Source organism: Macrobrachium nipponense, chromosome 6, assembly GCF_015104395.2.
Source record: "Macrobrachium nipponense isolate FS-2020 chromosome 6, ASM1510439v2, whole genome shotgun sequence".
Lineage (NCBI taxonomy): Eukaryota > Metazoa > Arthropoda > Malacostraca > Decapoda > Palaemonidae > Macrobrachium > Macrobrachium nipponense.
In genome coordinates, this window is record NC_061108.1 from 121655049 (window position 1) to 121678928 (window position 23880).

Sequence of the window (23880 nt, forward strand, 5' to 3'; positions counted from 1 at the left end):
GGTAAGGCTGCCTCTGCCGACACCGATGCTGCTCGTCGTTACGTGGAGGATGAGTTTTCTAAGCTTACCTGTGATGGCGGCTACCTCCCTGAGCAAGATTTTAACATGGACGAGACAGGCCTCTTTTGGAAGATGATGCCTTCTCGTACATTCCTCTTCAAGGATGAAGTGAAGAGGCAAGGCTTCAAGGCCCACAAGGACTGTGTCACTCTCATCAAGTGAGGCAATGCTGCAGGCTTTATGCTTAAGCCAGGCCTTATTTATAAGACCAAAAATCCACGGGCCTTAAAACACAAAAATAAGGCTCTGCTCCCCATGTATAGGATGCATAACTCTTAGGCTTGGATAACGAAAGCCCTGACCCTCGAATGGTTCCTCCATTGCTTCATTCCCCAGGTGAAGCTGTATCTGGCTCAGAGAGGCCTCCCTTTTTGGGTCCTTCTCTTGATGAACTGTGCAGGAGGCCATGCAACAGACCTGCAATATGATGGGGTTCAGATCGAGTTTCTGCCCCCTAACACCACATCTCTAATTCAGCCGATGGATCAAGGTGTCATTCGTGCTTTTAAGGCACTCTACACTTGTTCCACGATGGAGGGCCTCATTGCGGCAGTTGACAACGACGACGAAGGCTTCACCTTGAAAAAGTACTGGCATAACTACAACATTGCGTCATGCTTGACTAATATCCGGCAAGCATTGAAGGACATGAAAACTGAGACCATAAATTCTTGCTGGAAGAAATTATGGCCTAACGTGGTACTTGACTATGCAGGCTTCACTCCTGATGAAGTTCATCACTTGGCAGTGGAGAAGGCGGTGAGGCTGGCTCGCATCATCAGGGATCAAGGATTCGTCGACATGACGGAAGATGATGTCAACGGCCTTATCGATGCCCACTCGGACCCACTGACAAATGAAGACCTCCTTGAGATGACGAAGTCTGCAAGTGAAGAAGAAAGCGAAGAGGAGCAAGACGAAGAAATTGAAGAGCGTGGCCTTACCCTGAAGTACCTGCAAATATTGTGCACCATGGCAAGGGCAATGCAACGATTTGCACAAGAAATCGACTATAATACGGTTCGAATTGTCGAGTTTAGCAACCGTGTTGACGGGTTATGTCCTTGTACAAGGGCATTTTGCAGCAAAACAAAAAACAACAATAGCAACTACCCATTACCATGTTCTTCTCCAAGGTAAAAACCCCAGCTACACCATCAGTGCCTCCAGCAGAAAAGCCTCCGAGTGAACCTGAAGCCTCTGCAAGTGGAGTGGGAGCCTATTCTCTGCCACCACCAGCCTCTTTGCCTCTCTCAGAAGCAAATGTTGATGATCCAGCACCGATATCTGACAATCAGGCGCTTCCCGAACTGATTTAAAGGCCTCATTATACCTGTGCAGTAACACCATCATCATTCATCATCACATTCATCGAACTGCACAGGTCTGTCATCGTCGTCATTACTGGAGTCAAGTCACAAGATACTACTGTCATTGGTGAGTGTAGAACACCATAATACGTACATACATATCGTATGTGTGAGAGAGAGAGAGAGAGAAATGTATATTATTAAGGTTTTAACATTAAATAGATTTAAGTAAAATATATGTAAGTGAGTGAATGTATAATATTAAGGTTTTATAATTAAATAGATTTAAGTAAAGTATATATATAAAGTATATACATATTTTAAACATTCTGGTACCCACACACACATTTACAGAAATTCCTAGGGGGGCCAATCCTACTTCGTGGATTTTCACCTGTTGTGGCGGGTTCCAGTGCCCATTAACTGCAATAAACGAGGGATCGCTGTGTGTACTCCTACTCCCAATACTGGGTCATTGGTCTCCATTACTTAATGGATTTCCAAACTTTTCAGGAGGTCAGACAATTGAACTGTCTATGAATTGGGGTACCAGTGTAAAACTATAAAAAAAAAATATATATAAAAATAAAGGCAGTTATTTACCCAAGACAACACAAAACTGCACATGAAAAACTTGCCAGTATAGTTGAAGAGCATTCAACATACTGTAACCATGTTAGCACAAAGATAAAAAATAAATCAGTATATGGAATAAAGGGTGGGACAGACACTTATTCCCCCTAAACAACTGAGATATAAAGTCAGTCCTAACACCAACATAATGTTTGCAGAAAATTGTAAAATGCAAACTTGGAAATATGCTAACTTTAGTGCTCATGACTAGTATATCACTCAATGCACTTACCAACATCAAGTGTACTCCAAATACTCTAGAGAAAAGGAAGCAATAAAAGTACTGTGTTACTTAGAAAACTTCTCTCTCAATACTAAGTACCTTCTCGAATGGTGACAAAAAAGCAATAAAACCCCACTTGGTGGGCTTGAAATTTCACCTTAATCTTTTTTTATCCAATATCAAAAGAGAAGGATGAAGTTAAAAGGAATATATGCTTGTATGAAACCATAGACATAAAAAAGTGAGGCTCTTCACTGCCCAGTACCTCACGGTCAGCGAGGCACGTGCACACAACTATCAGTCTACAAACAATATTCTTTTGAATAGAGAACTGACAGGGTTTTGTGATGACCACAAATGTGAGCTAGTTATAAGTAATTGGTTTGTTTTGACAAAAAAAAAAAAAAAATAAATATATATATATATATATTGAGCTCCAATGTCCTTTAATATCTAATTCGCTCTACCTCGGAATTAATATATTTTCATATATGCTTAACCGAAGGGGAAATTTTTCTTGATAATAGACTTGCCTGGACCAGGGCACGAACCCATGGATCCTTTCAAATCCAGGAACGTCAGTGAAGCTTATACCTAATACACCAGCCTCTCGCGGTGGTGTAGTAGGTATAAGCTTCACTGACGTTCCTGGATTTGAAAGGATCCATGGGTTTGCGCCCTGGTCCAGGCAAGTGTAATATCGAGAAAATATTCCCCTTCGGTTAAGCATATATGAAAATATATTAATTCTGAGGTAGAGCGAATTAGATATTAAAGGACATTGTAGCTCGATATATGTATACGAATCACGGAAATGTGATATGACTTATATATATATATATATATATATATATATATATATATATAATATATATATATATATATATATATATATATATACATATATATATATATATATATATATATATATATATATATATATATATATATATATATATATATATAAACACAAACTATAATCATCAGAGTAATTCCCAGATACAGTATACTGTGATATGAGTACAAGACAAGTTGCAAAAGATATCATAGGCTTTAAAAGACTATATAATATGAAATTTTTGTTCCCAAGTCTACTAGAACATGCATCTACAAATTCACTACATGTACATGCATTCCTTCTACTAAGATACCTAATAAATTTCAACTGGTGCCTAGACTCAGACCACAGACACACAATACCATGTCTTTACTTTATACTTTTTAATGACAGTAGGCATGAAATTGCTTCCAGCAAACTAAGTCTCAATGACAACCTTTGTAGTTATTTTTGTGCCTAGTTGCCTAAAAAAATCTTCACCCTTACCAAATAACTGTAACAAGTTTTGATAAAACATCCAAGTTTACTAACAATTTGAACAATGTTTTTTAACATTAAATGCAACAATGCATAACCTTATTCATAACACAAATAAAAAAAAGACATGCTTTACCTTCAAATTTAAAATGAGAAAACCTTGCAAAAATTAACAGAAGAAACAAATTGAACAGCAGCAACTTAACAAATAATGTGACTCATCTCACATGTAATAACTGTGTTTTTTAATCATGCATAATGGATACCTTAAGATAAAACAAAGATTGCCGAGGATCAGCCACAATGTCCTGACAACTACAAAACAGCTTTTGATTAACTCATGGATATAACTAACTTTTACCAGCTAGTTTCAAATTCAGTTTTAGAAAGTGACCAAAAAATAATTAGTAATACTATATATCACAGACTGAATCAAAACCAATTATTTTAATTTAAATAAAAATTATCACAAAATTCAAATAATTAAAGATTCCCTTGGTATTCCTGAGGATCTGTACAAAGCTGTTGCAAGTTATAGAGCACTGTGGCCAACTCAAAAGCCAACCGTGAGATTTAGTGGAGCAGATACTTACATCAGGATAAGAAGGGCTAGTGGGAGAGCTTATGTCCTGTGAAGTAAAGTGGGAAAAAGCCTTCAACAAAAACTTAACACAAGCAGCAGTTACACACACAAAAGAAGAAGAATGAATGGAGTTGTCTTCTACTGATCATAAGTAAGCCAACAACCCAAGCTTTCTTGGGAATACATCTATCTTACGTACAGAATAGTAAGAACACCTAAAAGTACATTTTAGAACAATAATTAATGGTACACCTGTGAAAATAAGAGCAGAAAGCATTTTAGGCAAAGGTGTGCTTCTAAATACACAAAGGCTTTATGAGGAATTAGTGATAATATTTAGGGGAATCATTGTGTTTAATTAATCCAGTTAACCACAAGCCCTTCTCACTACAATGTTCAGAACCAAGCACAGTAAACTATCTTATTCACTTGTTCCTTATGTACTAGATCACAAAATGGAAATTGTTAACAATCACACAGTCTGGAAAAACATTTACATGCTTCACCTACCCTATCATTACCTATTCTCAAGCTAAGCCAAAGACACGACTGATTAAGAAACCTAAAATTCTGAATTATCATCATTACTAACCCTACAAAAAGACAAAAAGTCATGCAGTAAAACCACTAAACAATATCAGTCTACTTTTCTTTGGGAATAGTCATTAACTATGAGTACTAATTGGCCACCACTAAATGAAAAGAAATTTGAATGCAACCACCGATTTCAAATAATGTCCAATATATTTTGTGGCACAGATTTTCAGTTAAATCCTTCTGATCATGTGGGATCTATTTTGCATGACTAATTAAATCAAGTACGTACTCACTTTCCCTACATAGTATCTCAATGGAAACATTGCCCCGAGATTTCTTTCTTGTGATAGACAACATAACAATACATCAAAGCTTTTGATAAAGTCCCTATGTAAGAAATCATTGAAAGAACAACAATGGCAATCAACTACTACTAATGGACTGTAGTAAGTCCATGCAAAATTAAAAATACATCTTTTTGTTTAGTCACTACCTAACCTGTAGTAAGGTTTCACTTACAGTAAGCCTTTTGTACAGCATGCTTTACAGACAGAAATACTTCAGCTCCAGTGGTATTACTTTCTGCCTTTCAGTTCCCATCTTTTCCCTTTGGTCTTTCCCTAATTAGCCTTTCACTATTCTTCTGTTTCCATTGGTCTTTTCTCACTTTGCACTAAAGTGTCTTGAAGTGATGCAGTTGTCCCCGGAAACTACCTTAATAATAATAATCCTCACTATCCAGTCATATCATGAAAAACATTTTCCTTGCATGAACTTCTCAAATAGTTGAAAAAAGCACTTGAAATCTTCAACAGCCAAATAATCAAATTCCTCTATGGTGCATATTTGTGGAGAAGGATCAGAACTAATTAAAATGTAAAAGTCATTATATTATATGGGTGTCTTTTAATCTAAATATTTGGCTACATCTTTTTTTATATAACTACGTACATCCCACTTTTCAGATTTGGTTTGAAGGCAAATATTGGACAAATTAAGGTACTGCTCAAAAACACTTGGCAAATGTCATTCACAGATATAGTACTGTAATTAATATTTCAACAAGGAAAATATAATCATATAAATAATATCAAACCTAGCATAAATACTAGAAACTTTTTATCAGTGCAAAATGTACTAAAAGCAAAATGTGGTCTCCTTAGCAATAAGCTTTCATCTTACTGAAAGACAAATTACCATAAGGGGCTTGAATACCTTGATACTGTTTCAGCAGAGAATATGAACACTTTCCCATACATAAAAAATATCTAAAAATTGTCACTTTTCTGTTATGCTTCCACTTTAGGCTTTCCTTTCATAAATCTGCATGATTTTCCTCCCATCTCTATCTAGAGCGAACTTTCTGTAATTCAGGTAATCTCCGGCCTTTCTTCATGGTCATCTGTGCCTTCATAGAAGTGTCACCCTACTCCTTTTATATTACATCAACCACTTCACTTCTGAAGACTGACTGTTCATAATGCTTCCTCTACCTTACACCTTCACCCTGCTTCCATTTTCTTTATTCCCCCAACAAATTCCCTCTTAAACTTTTCTTGGCGATTCCCTTAATTGCAGCTTTACAATTAGTATAATAGTAGTATACTTGCTCTTTATGAACCTTTGAAAACTTATCAATCAAAGTCGAATGGAAAGCAATGTGGTGGAACAAAGCTAATACAGGAAATGTCACCTTTTAACACTTCCATTGGATATCGATTATCCTTCTGACCCAGGATGAGTGGGTCTTTACTGAAAGACAAAACTGCAAAGCCAAGAACGATGGTCTGTTCCCTATGGCGAGTTTCTGTTCTTCTCTTAAGTATGTCTTCCTTTTGTCCACTGACTCCCTAGAAAAAAGTCTCCCAAATGAGTATCTAGACTTAAACTTTGCCCATAACAAATTCAACAAGATCTCAAAACTGCCTTCTCAATTTTGCGTCCAGCAAATCATATCAACAAACTGTATTGATTTAACTTGGGTCACACTCATACAACAGAAACTGAACATCAATGAATGATTGTTTGACAGTGACTTCATCATAAAACAACAAAAGAGGCTAACAAATTCAAGTTCCTTCTGCAGCTTGAAGAGCTCTAAAATGGTACAACCTTGTATCCCTCTGTTACATTACACTGCCAAAAATTTGTCACCTAGTCAACTGTTTTGTCTTTCAAAAGGACTAAAGCCAATTTACTTATGCTATCAAAATTGCTCATTTTGTCCAAGTTACAGACTGTGATCTCCTTTAAGTTGGGAATTTATGATGCATGGGCTAGATGGTTCAGCCCATTTTCAAATAACTTCAAGCCTAACCATATCAACGTTCAGCAATATGAAGATGCCAGTCTGTATGTATGTGAAGGGAACTGACTTCTGTCTGTCTTCTTTTATGGGAATCAAGTAATGTCTGTCTTCCTTTATGGGAATCAAGTAATATCTGTCTTCCTTTATGGGAATCAAGTAATGTCTGTCTTCCTTTATGGGAATCAGGTAATGTCTGCCTTCCTTTATGGGAATCAGGTATTGTCTGTCTTCCTTTATGGGAATCGGGTAACATCAGAGAAATTTTCCAAAAATGCTTCTATACATTTTCTCTTGGCCCTCAATGGTTTAGTTAGGTAAGCTATTTTCTACTCTATCACCCTCCTTTCCTTCATATCATCCTCCCTTTCTGCTCATACCAAATATGAACTCATAACCTGTTCACTGTACAAGCTTCCCAACCAGTTTACAGAAAATGCACAACTAAAATTTGAAAGTGATGCTTAATACACAATGGAATGATGAGAGAGGCAGGAGCATCTCTCTGCTAAACGATCTGCATTCATTCACATTGAAATAATATGTACAAATATGCAAGACAATTATTTTGTACTTGTTGAAAGCTTGCTTTAAAAACTGCTCCTATAAATTTTCTAACCTTCTAATACCCTATACATACAACAAACAATAATTGTTCATTAACTACATTTCTTGGTGTACATACAGTACACAAATAATGATCTCTTGGCTTAGGAAACACTACCTCTCTCCATATAACTAACTATTACCAACATACAGCAATCTACCTTTCAAAATATTTTCAAAGGTGTATTGTATATATTTTTTACCGTACATTACTTGGTAACATACAGAACTACAACCGTAGCAAAGTCTAATATGTAAATAAAGTTATAAAATGCAAAATGTGAAAGAATGATGGGTATTCCTAACAAGACCCTCAACAATTAAAGAAGTAGAGCATTATGCCAAGCTTTTAAAATTCTCAAAACAATTCATTTTGACTTTTTCTTGCAGAATATCCACCTGCATTATTTTTTCACTTTGCATTTTTACATTTTCAGCCACCTAAGCATCTGAAGAGCAACCTTAGCTAAGTATTCTCAAGTACCCAACCTACATGTAGCACAATAGTATTACTGCACACATTTTAGAAATATCCCAACCTTATCACCCTCACAGATTATGGTCAGCTCCTCGGCATAATGACGGTCTCCCTTCTGCAGTTTCCATGAATAAATGATACAAAATTATTAAAACACCCAAACAACAACCAAACCATTTCTACGAAACTGCAACAAAAGAGTATCACTATGGAAAATCTACACCTGAATATTTTTACTGTTTAAATTAGGAAAATCAACACACAGCCAATAAGCTTTAAATCAAAGTCAAAGTAACAAAATACTAAAAACATCTACAAAGTTAGTGCAAAGAGAGGTGCAAAAAATAGTTGTGCCTGTTAAAAAGGGGCTTGGAATTTATACCCAGAGTTGAAAACCATAACATTCTTAGCAAATTTACCCCATCTGTGATTCCCCACAAATTGGAAAAAACATTATACGTTAGCAGATAAAACGATAAATGAGTACTTACTTTGAAAAGTTTAAATTGCTAAAGTTACTTTGAACTTTTAAGTGTACTTTGAAAAGCACATATATTTCTGAAGATACTTTTCAAGTTTTTACCATAAAAATCACAGAATGCTGTAAAATATATTTCCTTCTCTTTCCCTAAATAAGGTCATGAGTGTTTGTTCACTAACAAAAATATATCTCCTTTCATGAAGCTTAACAAAATGCAAACTCCAGACAAGGCATCTGAGAAAACCTAGTGTTTTGCAAAAATGTGTAGATCAAACAAAGGATAGTCAATATATAGCATTACTTGAAAAGACTCCATGAACAGCAGTCTTATGAAATCCCTTTAAGGATATTATAATTAATATCCTTACATATTTAGGCAATTAAATTCAGATCCATATAAACTATTATTGAGATGATGGTTTAACAAGTAATTTTGTGTCGTTATTTAGAATTTACAAAAGAGAAAAATTATGTATCCTTGTGACTGCATAAACAACTTTGTTCAAAACAACTATTTCAATTCACAGAAATCAATCATTTTCTTATATTTTTTTTAAACATACCAATATGTGTACCGAGAAGAAGAAATTGGTATGAAATTACACAGCATACAAGAAAGAAAATAACTAGGAATTAGGAATTTAACATAGCTGTCATGGCAGCTGTGGGTTTATTTGACATTCTTTTTATGTAAACATTGAAATAAATAGAGACTGTCTGAGGTATTATGGACTTGAAAATGCATGACACACAAAGTTACCTGTAAATGGTAACATGAGCTCTTAAAATAATTTATTATGAAGTTTTATAAAAAGGTCATCTTGTGCAAAATTGACCCTGCAAGTGTTAAATGGTCCACCCAAAAAGAAATAATCAAATTTGAAATTAAATCATTTGACTGCATGTCTTGTCTGTTGCACAAAGCTGATGTTAATAATCAATAACAAAGCATAAGGAAACAGGATGCCAAAAAGTAAATAAAGGAAACTTGGTTAAATAAAATTACGTAAATTACTTGATTCACAAAAGAAAAAGGTTTCAAGTACTTACACTGTCACTGCCAATTCCAGATACACTCTGTGCAAATCTTTCCTTGGCCTTCAGTGCCCGGACTCGTTCATTTCGGAGTCGCTCGTCATCCTGAAAAAGTGAGGTTGCTTTTTTATTTTCTAATTCCAAGAGTGGGAATGTACTGTTCCAAAGGTAGAGCAGAAATTACCCAACTGGTTTTAGGATTTGGGTAGATTTGAAAGGCAAAGGTTTCTGGTTTTGCTGGATATAAAGGAAGGTCTGAAACCAAATCTTCTTTTATTCTGTAAATATATGGTAGTTTTACAGAATTCAAGTAAATGAAGGATGCTACTTCATTCTACCATTTCCAATCTAGCACAAAAGAGGTCAAGTCAGGTAGCATACACTCAAGTCTTTAAATTTTGTCATAGTAGGATGAGTGCATGGTGAGCTATATTATTATATAAGTGGTTTAATCAATTTTCTCAGCAACCATACAGACAGCTCATGACAGTTCACGATAACTTTGTCAACATGAGCAGACATGTAAGTCATCAGACATGATGAATAACATGATGAGATCGAAAGTGACAGAAATTTTATGGTTATTTAAGAAATTTATATTTTAAAGGTAAGAATATAAATGTTATAATAAAGTAAAACATTAGAAAGGGGAAAATAAAAATATACATATATATATATTGAACAAATAAAAAGAATTGGTGAGTGGTTATACTTTATGGTGTTTGCGTCGATTTCTACACAAGATTCAAATGAAAGCAAGTATTATTACTATTATTATTATTATTATTATCATTATTACTATTATAAAGGATTAGTTTATCCAGACCTCTGAGCCTAATAAAGGCTCTTCTCGGGCTGGTTTCCAGGAATTAATCCTGAAAAAAACTTTATTTAAAAAACTGGTTTTACTTAGGAACATGACAATTCTATTAGATAAAAAACCTTTGCTGTCAGCAAGAATGCCTTTTAATGATGGATTTTGAAAAAATAAGCTTCTCTGATGGTTCCAAATAGGACAATCAACTAATATGTGTTGGACAGTCATTGGTGTTTGGCATGTATTACATTTCATAGGGTCTGAATGTGTATTTGACATCAAATGGCAATGTGAAAATCTTGTACGGCCTATACGTAGTCTTGTTAATAGAACTTCTTTAGCTCTTTCTTTTTGGGATGATGACATCCATGAATGAACTTCATTTTTTATATTTCTCAGCTTGTTCTTTGTTGGCACTGATGTCCAATCTGTTTGCCAGTCTTGATATACTTAATGCTTGACAGAGGTTACCCAGTCTGATACTGGGGCATATGTCATTGTTGATGGAAGAGTGCAAGCTAATTTAACAGCGGTATCTGCTTTTTCATTTCCTTCAATTCTCACATGTGCTGGAATCCAACATATTTTTATTAATAGTCCAGATATTGCAATACACTCCTTGAACACCTGAATTAGCCCTGGTCACTGACCAGCACGAACTATATCCCCACATATTTACTCACTAAGTGGGTAATTTTAACTGTCAGTGTTACAAACGCTGCAGGTAAAATCTAGTCAAATGAGTTACCTGTGTTACCGTTGGCAACGCTGCCGCAAATACCGGCCAACAGAGGCCTGTCTCCTCAATTGTTTCTTGTTCGCCATGCTGTGCGGATTAGTCCCACATCAGGCGAACTTTTGGTCATTTAGCCCGACCACACTCAAAGAGTTTTCGTATTTTGGATACAGATTACGACCTTGGACTGTGATTAACATTTTTATCTCCCGTTTGACTTTGGATAGCTACTTTGTACTCGCTATGGATAAGTTAGAAAATAAACTTCGTCGCCGTCTGCAAAAATAAACGTCGTTGCCATCTGCAAACGCCTCTGCTTCTACTTCATCTACAGTTCGACGATCGAGCCTTCTACTGCTGGACATGTTGGTGCTCATTGGCTCTGCACGCCCTTCAAGCGTAGGATGAGAGTACCCTCACACATGATCGACATTCTTTTCGTTATTTTGTGTAGGAAGGTTCAGTGCAATACCAGTCAGGTTATCTTGGTTAGGAGACAAGGAAACGTTAGTTAGCTATTCAAGAAATTAGTGGACAGGTTATCATCTAGTAAGTTTAGCATATTTCTAGCCTGACGAATAATTTAACCAAAATAGAGATAGTAGTAGTAGTAGTACAGTGGGCCCCCCGTATTCGCATTCTTCGGATTCGCGGACTCACACATTCTATCGAGAACGTTTCCCCGCATTATTCGCGGGAAATTCGCGCACTCGCAGTATTTTTCTATTAGAAATATCCACAAATTCCTGGGTTTTTTTATCAATTTCATCATAAAATGCCCTTTTTGTGATAAAACTATTAAAAAAACCAAGTGTGAAAATTTTTAGTGGTTTTTCTTGAGTTTTAACTAACAAAATAGGCTGTTTTTAGCATTTTTATAGGGGTTCCAAACATTTGCGGGTTCTAACTATTCACGGGGGGGTCTGGTACGCATCCCCCGCGAATACGGGGGGACCACTGTATAGTGGATTCTAATCGTTATTTTTCAGCCCCCCTGCTTGTTCCAGAAACAGCCCTAACGGGTGCTGGGGGTAATGGAGAACTGCAAACCTCCGAGTGGGTAGGTTCTGCCGGCCCCCCCGGCGCGGAGCAGGCAGTGTTGGCAGCAGATTTCCCCTTCCCTCGATGTGTAAGTTCTCAGGATGATGATGAAAATTTAGGTCAGATACAGACGAGTAGGGACAATAGGCTACATAGTGTTTAGGAAGAGGAGTGCAGGCTTTCTTCGGGTCTGTTTTCTATTATAAGTAATAGTTTATAGAGGGCAGTGTCCTTAGAGCCTCTTTGGGTTTTTTCATGCTTTGAGTTCCTTGCATCAGAAGCTTTTTACTTTTTAGGCCATGGTTGGTCGTTCAGATCTGATTTTGGGTCTGTCGGGTTCTGAAGGGTTGAATACTGCTCCTTCGTCTTAAAGGTTCCTTTCCTCTACTTATACGATATGATAATTGTTAATATCAACTAATTCTCTATTCTATGCATATTGACTCACGATAATTCAGAATGTAGAGAATCAAATAAATTAACTACGGCTAGCCTAGTGTTCACGATGATATATCGTATGCATATACAGTAGCCTAGCCTAGCCTAAAGTATTTGCTGTACTACATATCGGTAGAGTAATTTTTACAGTGGCTAACGCTGTAGGCTCAAGGCATTCTGACTTTAGATAATTCAGTACTGGTGTAATTGAACACGAACGATAATCGATCTTAGGATAATTCAATATGAATGTAATCGAACAGGAATGAAGATCAGATTCTGTCCGACTAAAGCATTATAAGGGTATTATATGTATCATCATATTAGCGTAGTATAAATACTAACTTGGTAGTCATTCTTGTTCTGGAATCAGCTGATGGCGAATACGAGTTTGCATCGCCATATCCAACTCATTCTTGTCCTGATTGGCTAGCATGACTAACGTAACAACTCTTCCTCACTTATGCCATGTTTGTTGTCTTGAAGGAGACGTGTTTTCAACTATGTTGACATTCAACATAGTTAATAATGGTATCTTGTGCCATATAATCGGATACCAGATATAAGGAATTCGTTTGTATGACGTCTTCATATGTTTAACAGACTAATTGTCGTCAGTAATTACATTGTGCTTATGTCATTTACAGTTACTAAATAATTACCAGTTGTATTATAAAATTTCCTTGAGAACTGCAATTAATATTAGGCCTAATAAAGTTACATTTAATTACCTTACAATATGTAATTGATTACTTTTCATTAAATTACAATTACACAAGCTTGTCATCAAACAACGCTGTTGTAAGGAGGTGTGGCTTAGACAGACAATGATGCCGGCTAGTCTATTTCCTTGGCTCCAGATTCAACCATATCACTTGGTCTTGGCTAATATTTTTGTTCCTAGTTAGCATAATGAATATCTGGATACTTAACTTAGATGGAACAATGTCATATTATTCATCTTAGGATGTAATTTAAGTCCAAAATTTGACTAATACGTCTCATTGGAAGCTAGTTTTTCCCTCAGGTTAGATTGCGTAAATTCAGCGTTTCCGTTCGTTTTCACTTAGTTTTCTTAGGTATTATGAACCTTTATTAATCTTTTGCCGGTGTGAAAACAACAGTAAATGAGCCCTTTCATGCTATTAGTTTCTTTTACCACGGCTGCGTTTTAATTCATACAAAGCTTGGGACTGCTATCCAGGTTGCTGATGCACGTAATATTGCCTTATCAGCTTCAGCTACATTTATAACATGAATATAGTAATTACTGTCGCATGCGGATGAATACAATAAAATGATGTTGCTATCACATTCGATCATATTAGCAACAAGTTCTCGTTCAGTTGTTCATAGCTATACGCAGTTATATGAGTACATATCATTAAGATAATACTTTTTAACTTAGAAGAGGGTGCAAATCTATGGAGGTGGAGATGTTAGACGATTGTAATTCTCTCTCTCTCTCTCTCTCTCTCTCTCTCTCTCTCTCTCTCTCTCTCTCTCTCTCTCTCTCTTACTTTCCTGATTTCATATTCTCTCTATTCATCCTATTTTCCACCTTCTCCTAACACTTGATTCATTGTGCAACAGAGAGGTTTTTTCTTCCTGTTACACCTTTTCAAACACTTTTCTGTCAATTTCCTTTCAGCACTGAATGACCTCATAGGTCCCAATACTCGCCCTTTAGCCTAAATTCTATTTTTTAACCCAACAATCTCGCTGTCTGACTGCACGCTGCTGCCTACGCCAGCTGCGCGAGAGATATAGGAAGACTTATTTGCAATGTAATGCCGATTTTAATTACTAACCCCATTGTAAATCGAATTAACGCCGTCAATTACTGTATCTTCAATACGGACTGTATGCACGATCACGTCTTGAATAATTTCCTGATTTTCTAATGTTTGTCGGATTATCGTGGGGAACAGAGTCGGTCTAGTTATCTCGACCAGTTTTCTGTTAAAACTTACGTCTTTACAAAATCTTTTAACTGGTCATTCTTCGGATGTCGCTTCGGAGTCTTTTTGCTCATCCTGTTTTCTTTGCCAATAACACAGCAGAGCCAGAGTTTTCATCATTTCATCCTGAAATTTCCCAGGCTGCTGGTGTTCATGCTTCAAGGCGGTATCCGCAACTCTGTATTTTCAACCTTACTTGTTTTGAGACGTAATGTGTCCTCTGTAGTTCTTGCGGGGGCTACGGCAGTTGGAGTTTCATCTGCACCATCGTTGACTGTATCGATACCGGTTGTGTCATAGGGTAGTTAGTAATCTTCCTTCTTCGTTCCCATTTATATACCTTAGGTGTGTGAGACGTAACGTGCTTACCGTGGTAATTGCTGGGGGGCTACGGCCGTTGGCAGTTCGTCTGCGTCGTAGTTAGCACTTTTTTTGTGCGCTCGGCCCCCTTTTCTTAGGGTAGCTGGTAATTTCCTTCTGCGGCTCCCATTGGTTCCACAGTTCGTAACCCGTCATTAAGCACTGTGTACCGCACAGTTGATTCTCCACCTGCACAATGTCGGTGGTAGGTGCTCCGGTGGTTACTCGTAGTGACCTCTCTCCTTCTGCTTCTCTTTTTCTACCTTAAGGGGTTTCAATGTGGGTTCGACCTTAATTCCGTGTCTACTGGGAGTACTTCCTTCCCTCACTTGCTCCAGACTCCAGTCCAGGTTTAGTATTGGTAACAGGCGTTAGTTGGATCGCGTTTTGTGACCTCTTCGCTCTTAGGGGATGTGGCTCGCCTATTGTAGTCGGCCCGGTCTCATGTCATAGTCACTGGTGAGTACGGAGTTTCGCAGTCAAGTGAGACTGGTTCAAGGTTAGGTCATCGTCTTGGTTGGCACACGTTTGGCGCAACAGTGTGGGAGTGACTCGCAGGGTTGGGCGTTCATCGCCAAGGTATGTTCGGCTCAGGTGTAACGCTATTGTCCCTGTGTAGTGAGGGTATGTGCAGTCGAGTGACTAACTCTTACAGGTTTTGCGGAACTGGTGACAGTTGGCTCTTGTGAGGGGGGTGGACAGAGGTCGGATAGGGGTTACATCATCATGTCTGGGGGGAGTGCGGGTTGCGCAGTCGAGTACGACTTGCTCAGGAGTTTATCATCTTCTTGTTGGTATATCGTTGCGCAATCGGATCGATGGCTCAGATATGATAGGATCTTGTATGTCGTTTGGTATAGAGCAGCCAGGCGTAGTAGGTTCCGGGTTCTTGGGTGCAGCTCTTGTGGAGGTTCGGCCTTTCTCCTTTTCCTGTTCCGGTGTGGCCGGACAGGTCTGACAGAGATACCCAGGCGTAGTAGGTTCTGGGTTCTTGGGTGCTGCTCTTGTGGGGGTTCGCCTTTCTCCTTTTTCCTGTTCCGGTGTGGCCGGACAGGTCTGACAGAGGATAGATACCTTTGAAGAGAGACTTGTTTGCTAGTTGTGGGTTTTTGGTTCTCCGGCAAAGGAAGCAAGTATAACGGATTGTGGACTTTGTCCTTTCTCTCTTTCCGCATTCCAGGCTCTGGAGGAATCTCACAGTTAATTCCAGGAATGTTTGATACGTTGTATTCAACTGAACCAGCAGTCTGTAAAACATCAAGTAGGCTGATCTGGTTTCGGCGAGTCGGACAGTTTTTGGGGAAGGACATTGGCTAGCATCACTTTCTGTATGAGGTAGCGGGTAACTCCTCTGCCGGAATCCGACTACTGGTTTACGAGACAGTTGAGGCTTTTCTCTATTGGGTTCCTTCATTGATTCATGTGGTAGAGGATATGGATCATGAGGCTCGTATTTGGAAGACACCTTTCACAGCTAGTGGGAGGCCTTGTCCCATTCTGTGTGGATGTGGTGAGAGTTGATGGGTGTTTCTCTGAGCCTGGACTGTTTGATAACCTCTTCAACTTTGGTTTCGAGGGGGTTTGCATACCAGGCTAACATTTCTGATGGTTATACTATGTTCTTGTCAAGGTGAGGAGGGATTTCTTGTTAAATCATTGCCTCAGCGCTATCTAGACATTCATAAGAAGGGGTTCTTAGGCAGTCCAAGGGCTCAAAGTATTGTGGAGGGCAACCCTCTGGCTTCCAGAGGAACGTTTCGGTGTTGGCGATCGTGTAGGTGATTATTTGAGAGTGGGTGTGGTTTTTCACAACACCGTACCTTAGGGAATTTCAATTTCTTCAGAGAGGTTACTCGCGGGGTCCTGTCGTTGGTAACTCAGTTTTATAGTTGGCTTGGTAGAGTTAGGGTGTTAAAAGTTTAGGGAGGCAGTGATAGTCTAAATGAACTTTAGGGTGTTAGAAGTTTAGGGAGGCAGTGATAGTCTAAATGAACTTTAGGGTTAGAAGTTTAGGGAGGCAGTGATAGTCTAATGAACTCTAGTGTTTCTGTTGGTCAAGCTTAGACTGAGTGTATTGTTCCTTAGGCCCTTGAGGTTAGGCAGATCCCGATGGTCATGTTGGAATAACTAAAACTCCTTCAGCATAAGTCATCTACATCAGTGAGCAGTAGAGAACTGAAGGTCCTGCACACTCGACTTCTCCTCCATACATGAGAGGCTAGATAGCCACATGGGAGGTTCACCATTTCTCCTCCATACATGAGAGGTATAGAATACCTTATGGGAGGTTCTTCAGACTCAGGCGGTACCTTGGACTCAACACCGACGGTGTGGTACTTCCTTTGCAAGCATCCTCACCTACTGAGCTGGACAACCAGGTGAGGAGATTTGTTTTTACCTTATCACATGGGAGGTACTTCTGACTCAGACAGTACCTTAGACTCAACACTGATGTTGAAGTACTTTCTCTGCAAACATCCTCACCTAGTGAGCTGGACAACCAGGTGAGGAGATTTGTTTTTACCTCCATGAATAAGAAGTATAGCTTATCACATGGGAGGTACTTCTGACTCAGACGGTACCTTACACAACACTGATGTTGAAGTACTTTCTTTAACAAACATCCTCACCTCCGACTTAGATAACTAGGTGAGGATACATACTTTTATATATGGTAGGTTGTTTATGAGATACCTGCGTATGTTCGTGGACAGGTCGGGCTGAATTAGATTGATCCCACCTCCGAGTAAATGTTGTTAATCGGGCTAATTCAGGTGTTCAGGGAGTGTATTGCAATATGAAGTTTTCATAATAAAATACCAAATTTGTAACTAATTTGTATTTTTCATAACTACCCACCCTCCTCCCCACTTCAATTTGATAGTGAATGATTCAACTGAGGAGACAGGCCTCTGGTGGCCGGTATTTGCGGCAGCGTTGCCAACGGTAACGCAGGTAACTCATTTGACTAGATTTTACCTGCAGCATTTGTAACACTGACAGTTAAATTTACCCACTTAGTGAGTAAATATGTGGGGATAAAGTTCAGGCTGGCCAGTGACCAGGGCTAATTCAGGTGTTCAGGTAAGTATTACAATATTAGTTTTATTAAGAAAACTTAATTTTTTAGCATTTTTAGAGACAGTGCCAAACTTACGCAAAAATTCCCTTTGCTCATGGGGGTCTGGAGCCTAACCTCGCGTAAGTTTGGGGTATAACTGTAAAATCACAAATTCTTAGTAATTTGTATTTTTCCTAGCTATACTTAGCCCAAACTGCTATCATAGGAGAAACCTGGATGTCAATCCGGTACTGACCAGAAAAAACTAGTTATTCCTCCCTCTACCCCAGCCAGGTAAATGTTCCAGGGGTTGAAGACCACGCAACCTATAACCCAGTCTCCAGTTCTTTCCTGGTCGCTGTAGCGGTCATACACTCCAGCTCGTCCGATACTGGCCCGATTTCCCTTTGTTTGTCCCATTCCTTGTGTGTAGTGTGTTTTCCTCCTAAAGAAACTCTTGGAGGTGCAGAAGGACAATCTCCTGGCCTTTTGCAGACAACTGGGCATCGTCCTGAACTGGAAGAAGTCGCACCTGGTGCCCACCACCAGGATGGTTTACCTGGGGATGGACTTGGACACGGTAAAGGCCAAGGCCTTCCCGTCAGAGGAACGCCTGACCAACCTTCAGAAGGTGGCGAGCCCCTTCCTGGTAGGGTTCCTTATTGGGAATTTTTGTTTCGGTTTTTGTATGTTTCAAATTTCAAGGGAGGTTCCAGAAGGGATTGTGTATGAAATCTGAGGTTCCACTGTATTCATAATGAGTTAGCCTGTCCATCACTCAAAACCTGTTATTGATCCTAATGTGAATATGCCCGTCCATTAAGGGTTAAGCCAGGAACAAGATCAGGCACATGCATGTCAGTAACCTGAAGTTTGGACAGGTTGAGTCTCATCTAGAATTGGTAGAGGTAGAACTGTTGGTCACAGGAACAGTAGCTGTCATCTCTACGCTGCTTGCCTCAAACCATATATCCTTGCTGGTCATCAACACCCACTTGACACATCATGGAAAAATCAGCTGATCCCCTGGTATATGAGAGTCAAGCAAGCAGGTATAGAGGCAGCTGGTGGAAATAAGAAGGCAGACCAATCTGAAAGCACAGGTGCCACTGAGTATGTGAAACTAGAGTCAGCCATGTCTACAATGAGGCAGGTGATGAGAGTAAATGATGTGTAACACATCTGTCATTAGAAATGGGATAGATTGAGGGTATGAGGCAGAGATAGTCAAGTACTTCAGAAAGAGCCAGAGTGAAACTGTTACAACTCTCTGTTAACACAAAGTCTGGGCTTTAGTAGCAACATGAGAGAGAGAAAAGGCTCAATTTTTCAGCTGATGAAAATTTCACCATTTATAAATACTAGTACCTGACAAAGCTGGCAATCTAGATGACACTGGTATCTTTAAAGTATCAACTAATTGTAGAATGACTTTCTTATAACTCACTAAAACACTCAAGAAAATGCTATGCAGATAAAATATGCAAAAAAATGCACTTGACCAACAACTTCAGTCAATACAAAAACATGGCAAAGAAGCCTATAAGCTCTTTACAGCACTGTAGGATTATGTACAGTGACTTCACTGACTGAAATACATCTGTGGATCCACAGAGTGCATACACATTGGGAATCACTTCTTCTGTTACACAAAGGACTAACAACCCAAAGAACATCATAGGGTTGTGATAGTTATATGTATACTTAATGGGGTTATGGTGAAACATTCTTTTCAACCTGTTTTACAGATTAAAGAGATTGAATGTGTTATGAAGGTACAGTGGTGCTCAAATCTCATGCGACATGATTCTTTTTATATCGTCCAGATTCTCAGACTCAAGGTGACATTGCCAAGTAGTGCTATTTTTTTATTTGTAATGTCATACATGTCGAAAAGTTTTCAAATTCACAGCTAGCCCTATTTTCCTTATGGTTAAATAGATATGATCCCTTTTATGCATTGGTATAATTTGTAATCTGCGTGATTTGAACTAATTTTTTTATTTACGTGGCTAAGTTCAAAGTGCGATGTGATAAGGTTAGCGGTGCCAGCATTGAAAGCACACTAAGCATGCTCCTCAGACTGGTCAACATAACCACATCTGCAGCATTATGAAAGTAGACCTAATAAGCTAAACCAACAGTCATAACAACATTTTCAAAATAGAAATATGAATTAAAATAAGTTTTCTTTGAATGTTGAAGTTTTTGGCTGCGTTTATGCTACCTATATGTTGCAAAATGTTATATAAGCCTAAAAAATTAATCTAAGCCTTCTGAGATGTAATCTGTTACTGATGAATTTATTTGTAGAGATTGCCTGTTCTTTCAGGAATATAATAGGAATATGAATTACAACCAGTTTTCTTTTAATGTTGAAGTTTCAGGCTATGTTAAAGCTGCTTGTATGATGCAAAATGATTTATAGGCCTAAAAAATAATCTAAGCCTTCTGAGATGTAATCTTTTACTAATGTTTTTATTTGTAGAGATTATCTGTTCTTTGAGGCATAAAAGGATGATGATTTTAATTACTATATGGAGAAGATGGCTATTAATCGAAATATCATAAGTATTAATATCAAGGCGTATGGAACACTTGGTTTTCTACTGGTTTAAAATGATATTGTTATGATACAATAAAGTTTCATACATACTTACCTGGCAGATATATACTTAGCTATAGACTCTATCGTCCCCGACAGAAATTCAAATTTCGCGGCACTCGCTACAGGTAGGTCAGGTGATCTACCGCCCTGCCCTGGGTGGCAGGACTAGGAACCATTCCCGTTTTCTATCAGATTTTCTCTCTTCCACCTGTCTCCTGCGGGGAGGCTGGGTGGGCCATTAATCGTATATATCTGCCAGGTAAGTATGTATGACACTTTATTGTATCATAACATCATCATTTTCATACATTCAACTTCCCTGTCAGATATATACTTAGCTGATTGGCACCCTTTGGTGGAGGGTAAGAGACAGCTAACTACTGAAATAGACAGGTAAACAACATATGTTGTAGGTATTTATAGACCTTGGTTCCTACCTGATAGGCGGAAGACTTCATGGCTGCTCCCCAGGAGTCTGCATCACCTCAAGGGCCTTAGCGAGATATTTGATCTATGGCCAAGAGTTCTTGTGGGTCTACCGATGGGGTCTTATCCACATACTCGGCAGAGCCTAATTGGTATTTGTCAATGGGTGCTGATCCACTTATATGACAACACACCTTACCTTATAAAGGAGCACACAACCAATCCCGATCACCTGATCCTGACCACCACTAAAGATTGTTAAGAGTTATCCCCCAACTCTTCACAAACAACCAGAACTCCAAAAACACAGTAAACACGCACACAGTAATTTCAAAAAAAAATTTTATACTCTTCTAAGAAGATATCACAAGAGTTCCTTACTGAGCAATAGTAAACGCCCGCCTGTGCAACATCTAGCACTCTTGCCAGCAGGAAGTCAAGAACATATCTAACTAAAAGGTACGCATGAATAATTAAGGATCGGTGCTCGCTCCCATACCCAGGATCGTATCCGCTGACACAAACAGACCTAGAGAAAAACATTTCTCATAAGTCACACGAACGTCTTTCAAATAGTGAGATGCAAACACCGAATTGCACCTCCAATAAGTCGCTTCCAAGATATTCTTTAGCGACATATGTATTCCTTTGAAAAGAGAGAGATGTCGCGACTGCTCTAACTTCATGAGCTCTTACTCTCAAAAGTTTAAAGGAGTCATCAGGACAGATCTTATGTGCCTCTGTTATGACGCTTCTAACAAAGAAGGCTAAAGCATTCTTAGACATAGGTCTTGCTGGATCTTTCACGGAGCACCATAGACCTTGTTTAGAACCACCCATCTGCTTCTTCTTATCCAGGTAGAACTTTAGTGCTCTCACCGGGCAAAGAGACCTTTCTGTCTCTCTACATACCAGGTTGGACAACCCTTTTACTTCGAAGCTCCTAGGCCAGGGTTTCGAAGGATTTTCATTCTTCGCTAGAAACAGCGCCTTAAACGAACAGGTGGCTGAGTCTCCTTTAAAACCCACCCTGGCATCTAGGGCGTGCAGTTCACTAACTCTTTTGGCTGTTGCGAGAGACAAAAGAAACAAACACTTTCTTGTGACATCTCGAAAAGAGGCAAGATGGGGAGGTTCGAACCTTTTCAAAGTCAAAAATTTTAGGACTACGTCTAGATTCCAACTAGGAGGACTTGGTTCCTTAGACTTTGAAGTCTAAAAGGACCTAATTAGATTGTGCAGATCCTTATTGTCTGCAAGATCTAAGCCTCTATTCCTGAATACAGCCGAAAGCATACTCCTGTATCCCTTTATGGTCGATACAGAAAGGTGTGATTCCTCCCTCAGGAACAGAAGGAAATCAGCAATTTCGGTCACAGAGGTACTGGAGGAGGACAGCTTCTTCAACCTACACCATCTTCTTAACACCTCCCACTTTGATTGATATACTCGCATTATAGAAGATCTGCGGGCTCTAGCGATTGTGCTTGCAGCCTTGCAAGAAAAGCCCCTTGCTCTGACAAGTCTTTCGATAGTTGAAAGGCAGTCAGAGCGAGAGTGGGGAGGTTTTGATGATACCTCTTGAAGTGGGGTTGTTTGAGCAAATCCGTCCTTCTTGGAAGGGATCTGGGGAAGTCCACCATCCACTCCACTACCTCTGTGAACCAATCGTGCGCTGGCCAAAAAGGGGCTATCAGTGTCATTTTCGTCCCCTTCGAGGCCACAAACTTTCTGAGCACTTGCCCCAGAATCTTGAATGGGGGAAATGCGTAAACCTCTAGGTTCGACCAGTCTAGTAGGAAGGCGTCTACTGCTAATGCTCTGGGGTCTTCTACCACCGAGCAAAAGACTTCTATTCTCTTGGAGAGGAACGTGGCGAACAGGTCTACATGAGGTTTCCCCCAAAGAGACCAGAGACTCTGACACACTTCTGAGTGGAGGGTCCATTCTGTGAGAAGGACCTGGTTCCTCCTGCTCAGCCTGTCCGCTCTCACGTTCCTCTCTCCCTGAACAAATCTTGTCAAGAGGGAGATGTTCCTTTGAAATGCCCATACGAGAAGGTCTCTTGCCAGCTCGTAGAGGAAGAACGAGTGCGTCCCTCCTTGATTCCGAATATATGCCAGAGCGGTGGTGTTGTCTGAGTTTACCTGGACTACTCCGTTTCTGACTATAGGCTCGAAGCTCTTTAGAGCCAGGTGAACAGCTAAGAGCTCTTTGCAGTTGATGTGCTAGGACACCTGATCTGCTGTCCAGGTGCCTGACACTTCTCTCGGCCCCAAGGTTGCTCCCCAACCCGTCTCCGACGCGTTGGAAAACAACACTAGGCTTGGGTTCCGAAATTCCAGGGATATCCCTCTGTTTTCCTGTAATGGGGATAACCACCATTCCAAGTGATGTTTTATCTCTAACGGAATGGGAAACAAGTCCGAGAGTAGTCCTGTCTTCCAGTTCCACATTCTTTTTAGAAAGAACTGAAGAGGACGAAGATGAAGTCTTCCTACAGGAAAGAACTGTTCCAGCGAGGAAAGGGTCCCTAGAAGGCTCAACCATTCCCTCGCCGAACTGCGTTCCTTCCCTAAGAATAGAGAGACTTTCTCGTAACCTATTATGAGTCTCTCTTGAGACGGAAATACTAGAAAACCCCGAGAATCCATCTGAATCCCCAGATAGACCATGTTCTGGCTGGGGATCAGTTGCGATTTCTCGAGGTTTACAAGCAATCCCAGAGACTTTATCAGGTCTAGGGTCAAAGTAAGGTCCTCCAAACACTGTCTCTCTGATCTGGCTCTGATGAGCCAGTCGTCTAGGTAGAGAGAGATATTGATACCCTTTAGGTGAAGTCATCTCGCCACATTCTTCATCAAGC

General features: G+C 39.3%; 1 protein-coding gene across 14 annotated transcripts in view; it reads right to left on the minus strand.

The window, feature by feature from the left end:
- Positions 1 to 23880, minus strand: part of LOC135216083 (epsin-3-like) — a 305512-nt gene that overhangs the window by 223647 nt on the left and 57985 nt on the right. For 12 of the 14 annotated variants that reach the window (XM_064251088.1, XM_064251087.1, XM_064251095.1 and 9 more), the window contains exons 5-6: positions 9582 to 9671; positions 8112 to 8165 (exon numbers count right to left, since the gene is read on the minus strand). In XM_064251088.1, the coding sequence (XP_064107158.1) occupies positions 8112 to 8165; positions 9582 to 9671 (144 nt within the window). Of the gene's footprint in view, positions 1 to 4134; positions 4171 to 8111; positions 8166 to 9581; positions 9672 to 23880 lie in introns of all 14 variants that reach the window. The other 2 variants (XM_064251086.1, XM_064251091.1) reach the window with 2 other exon arrangements.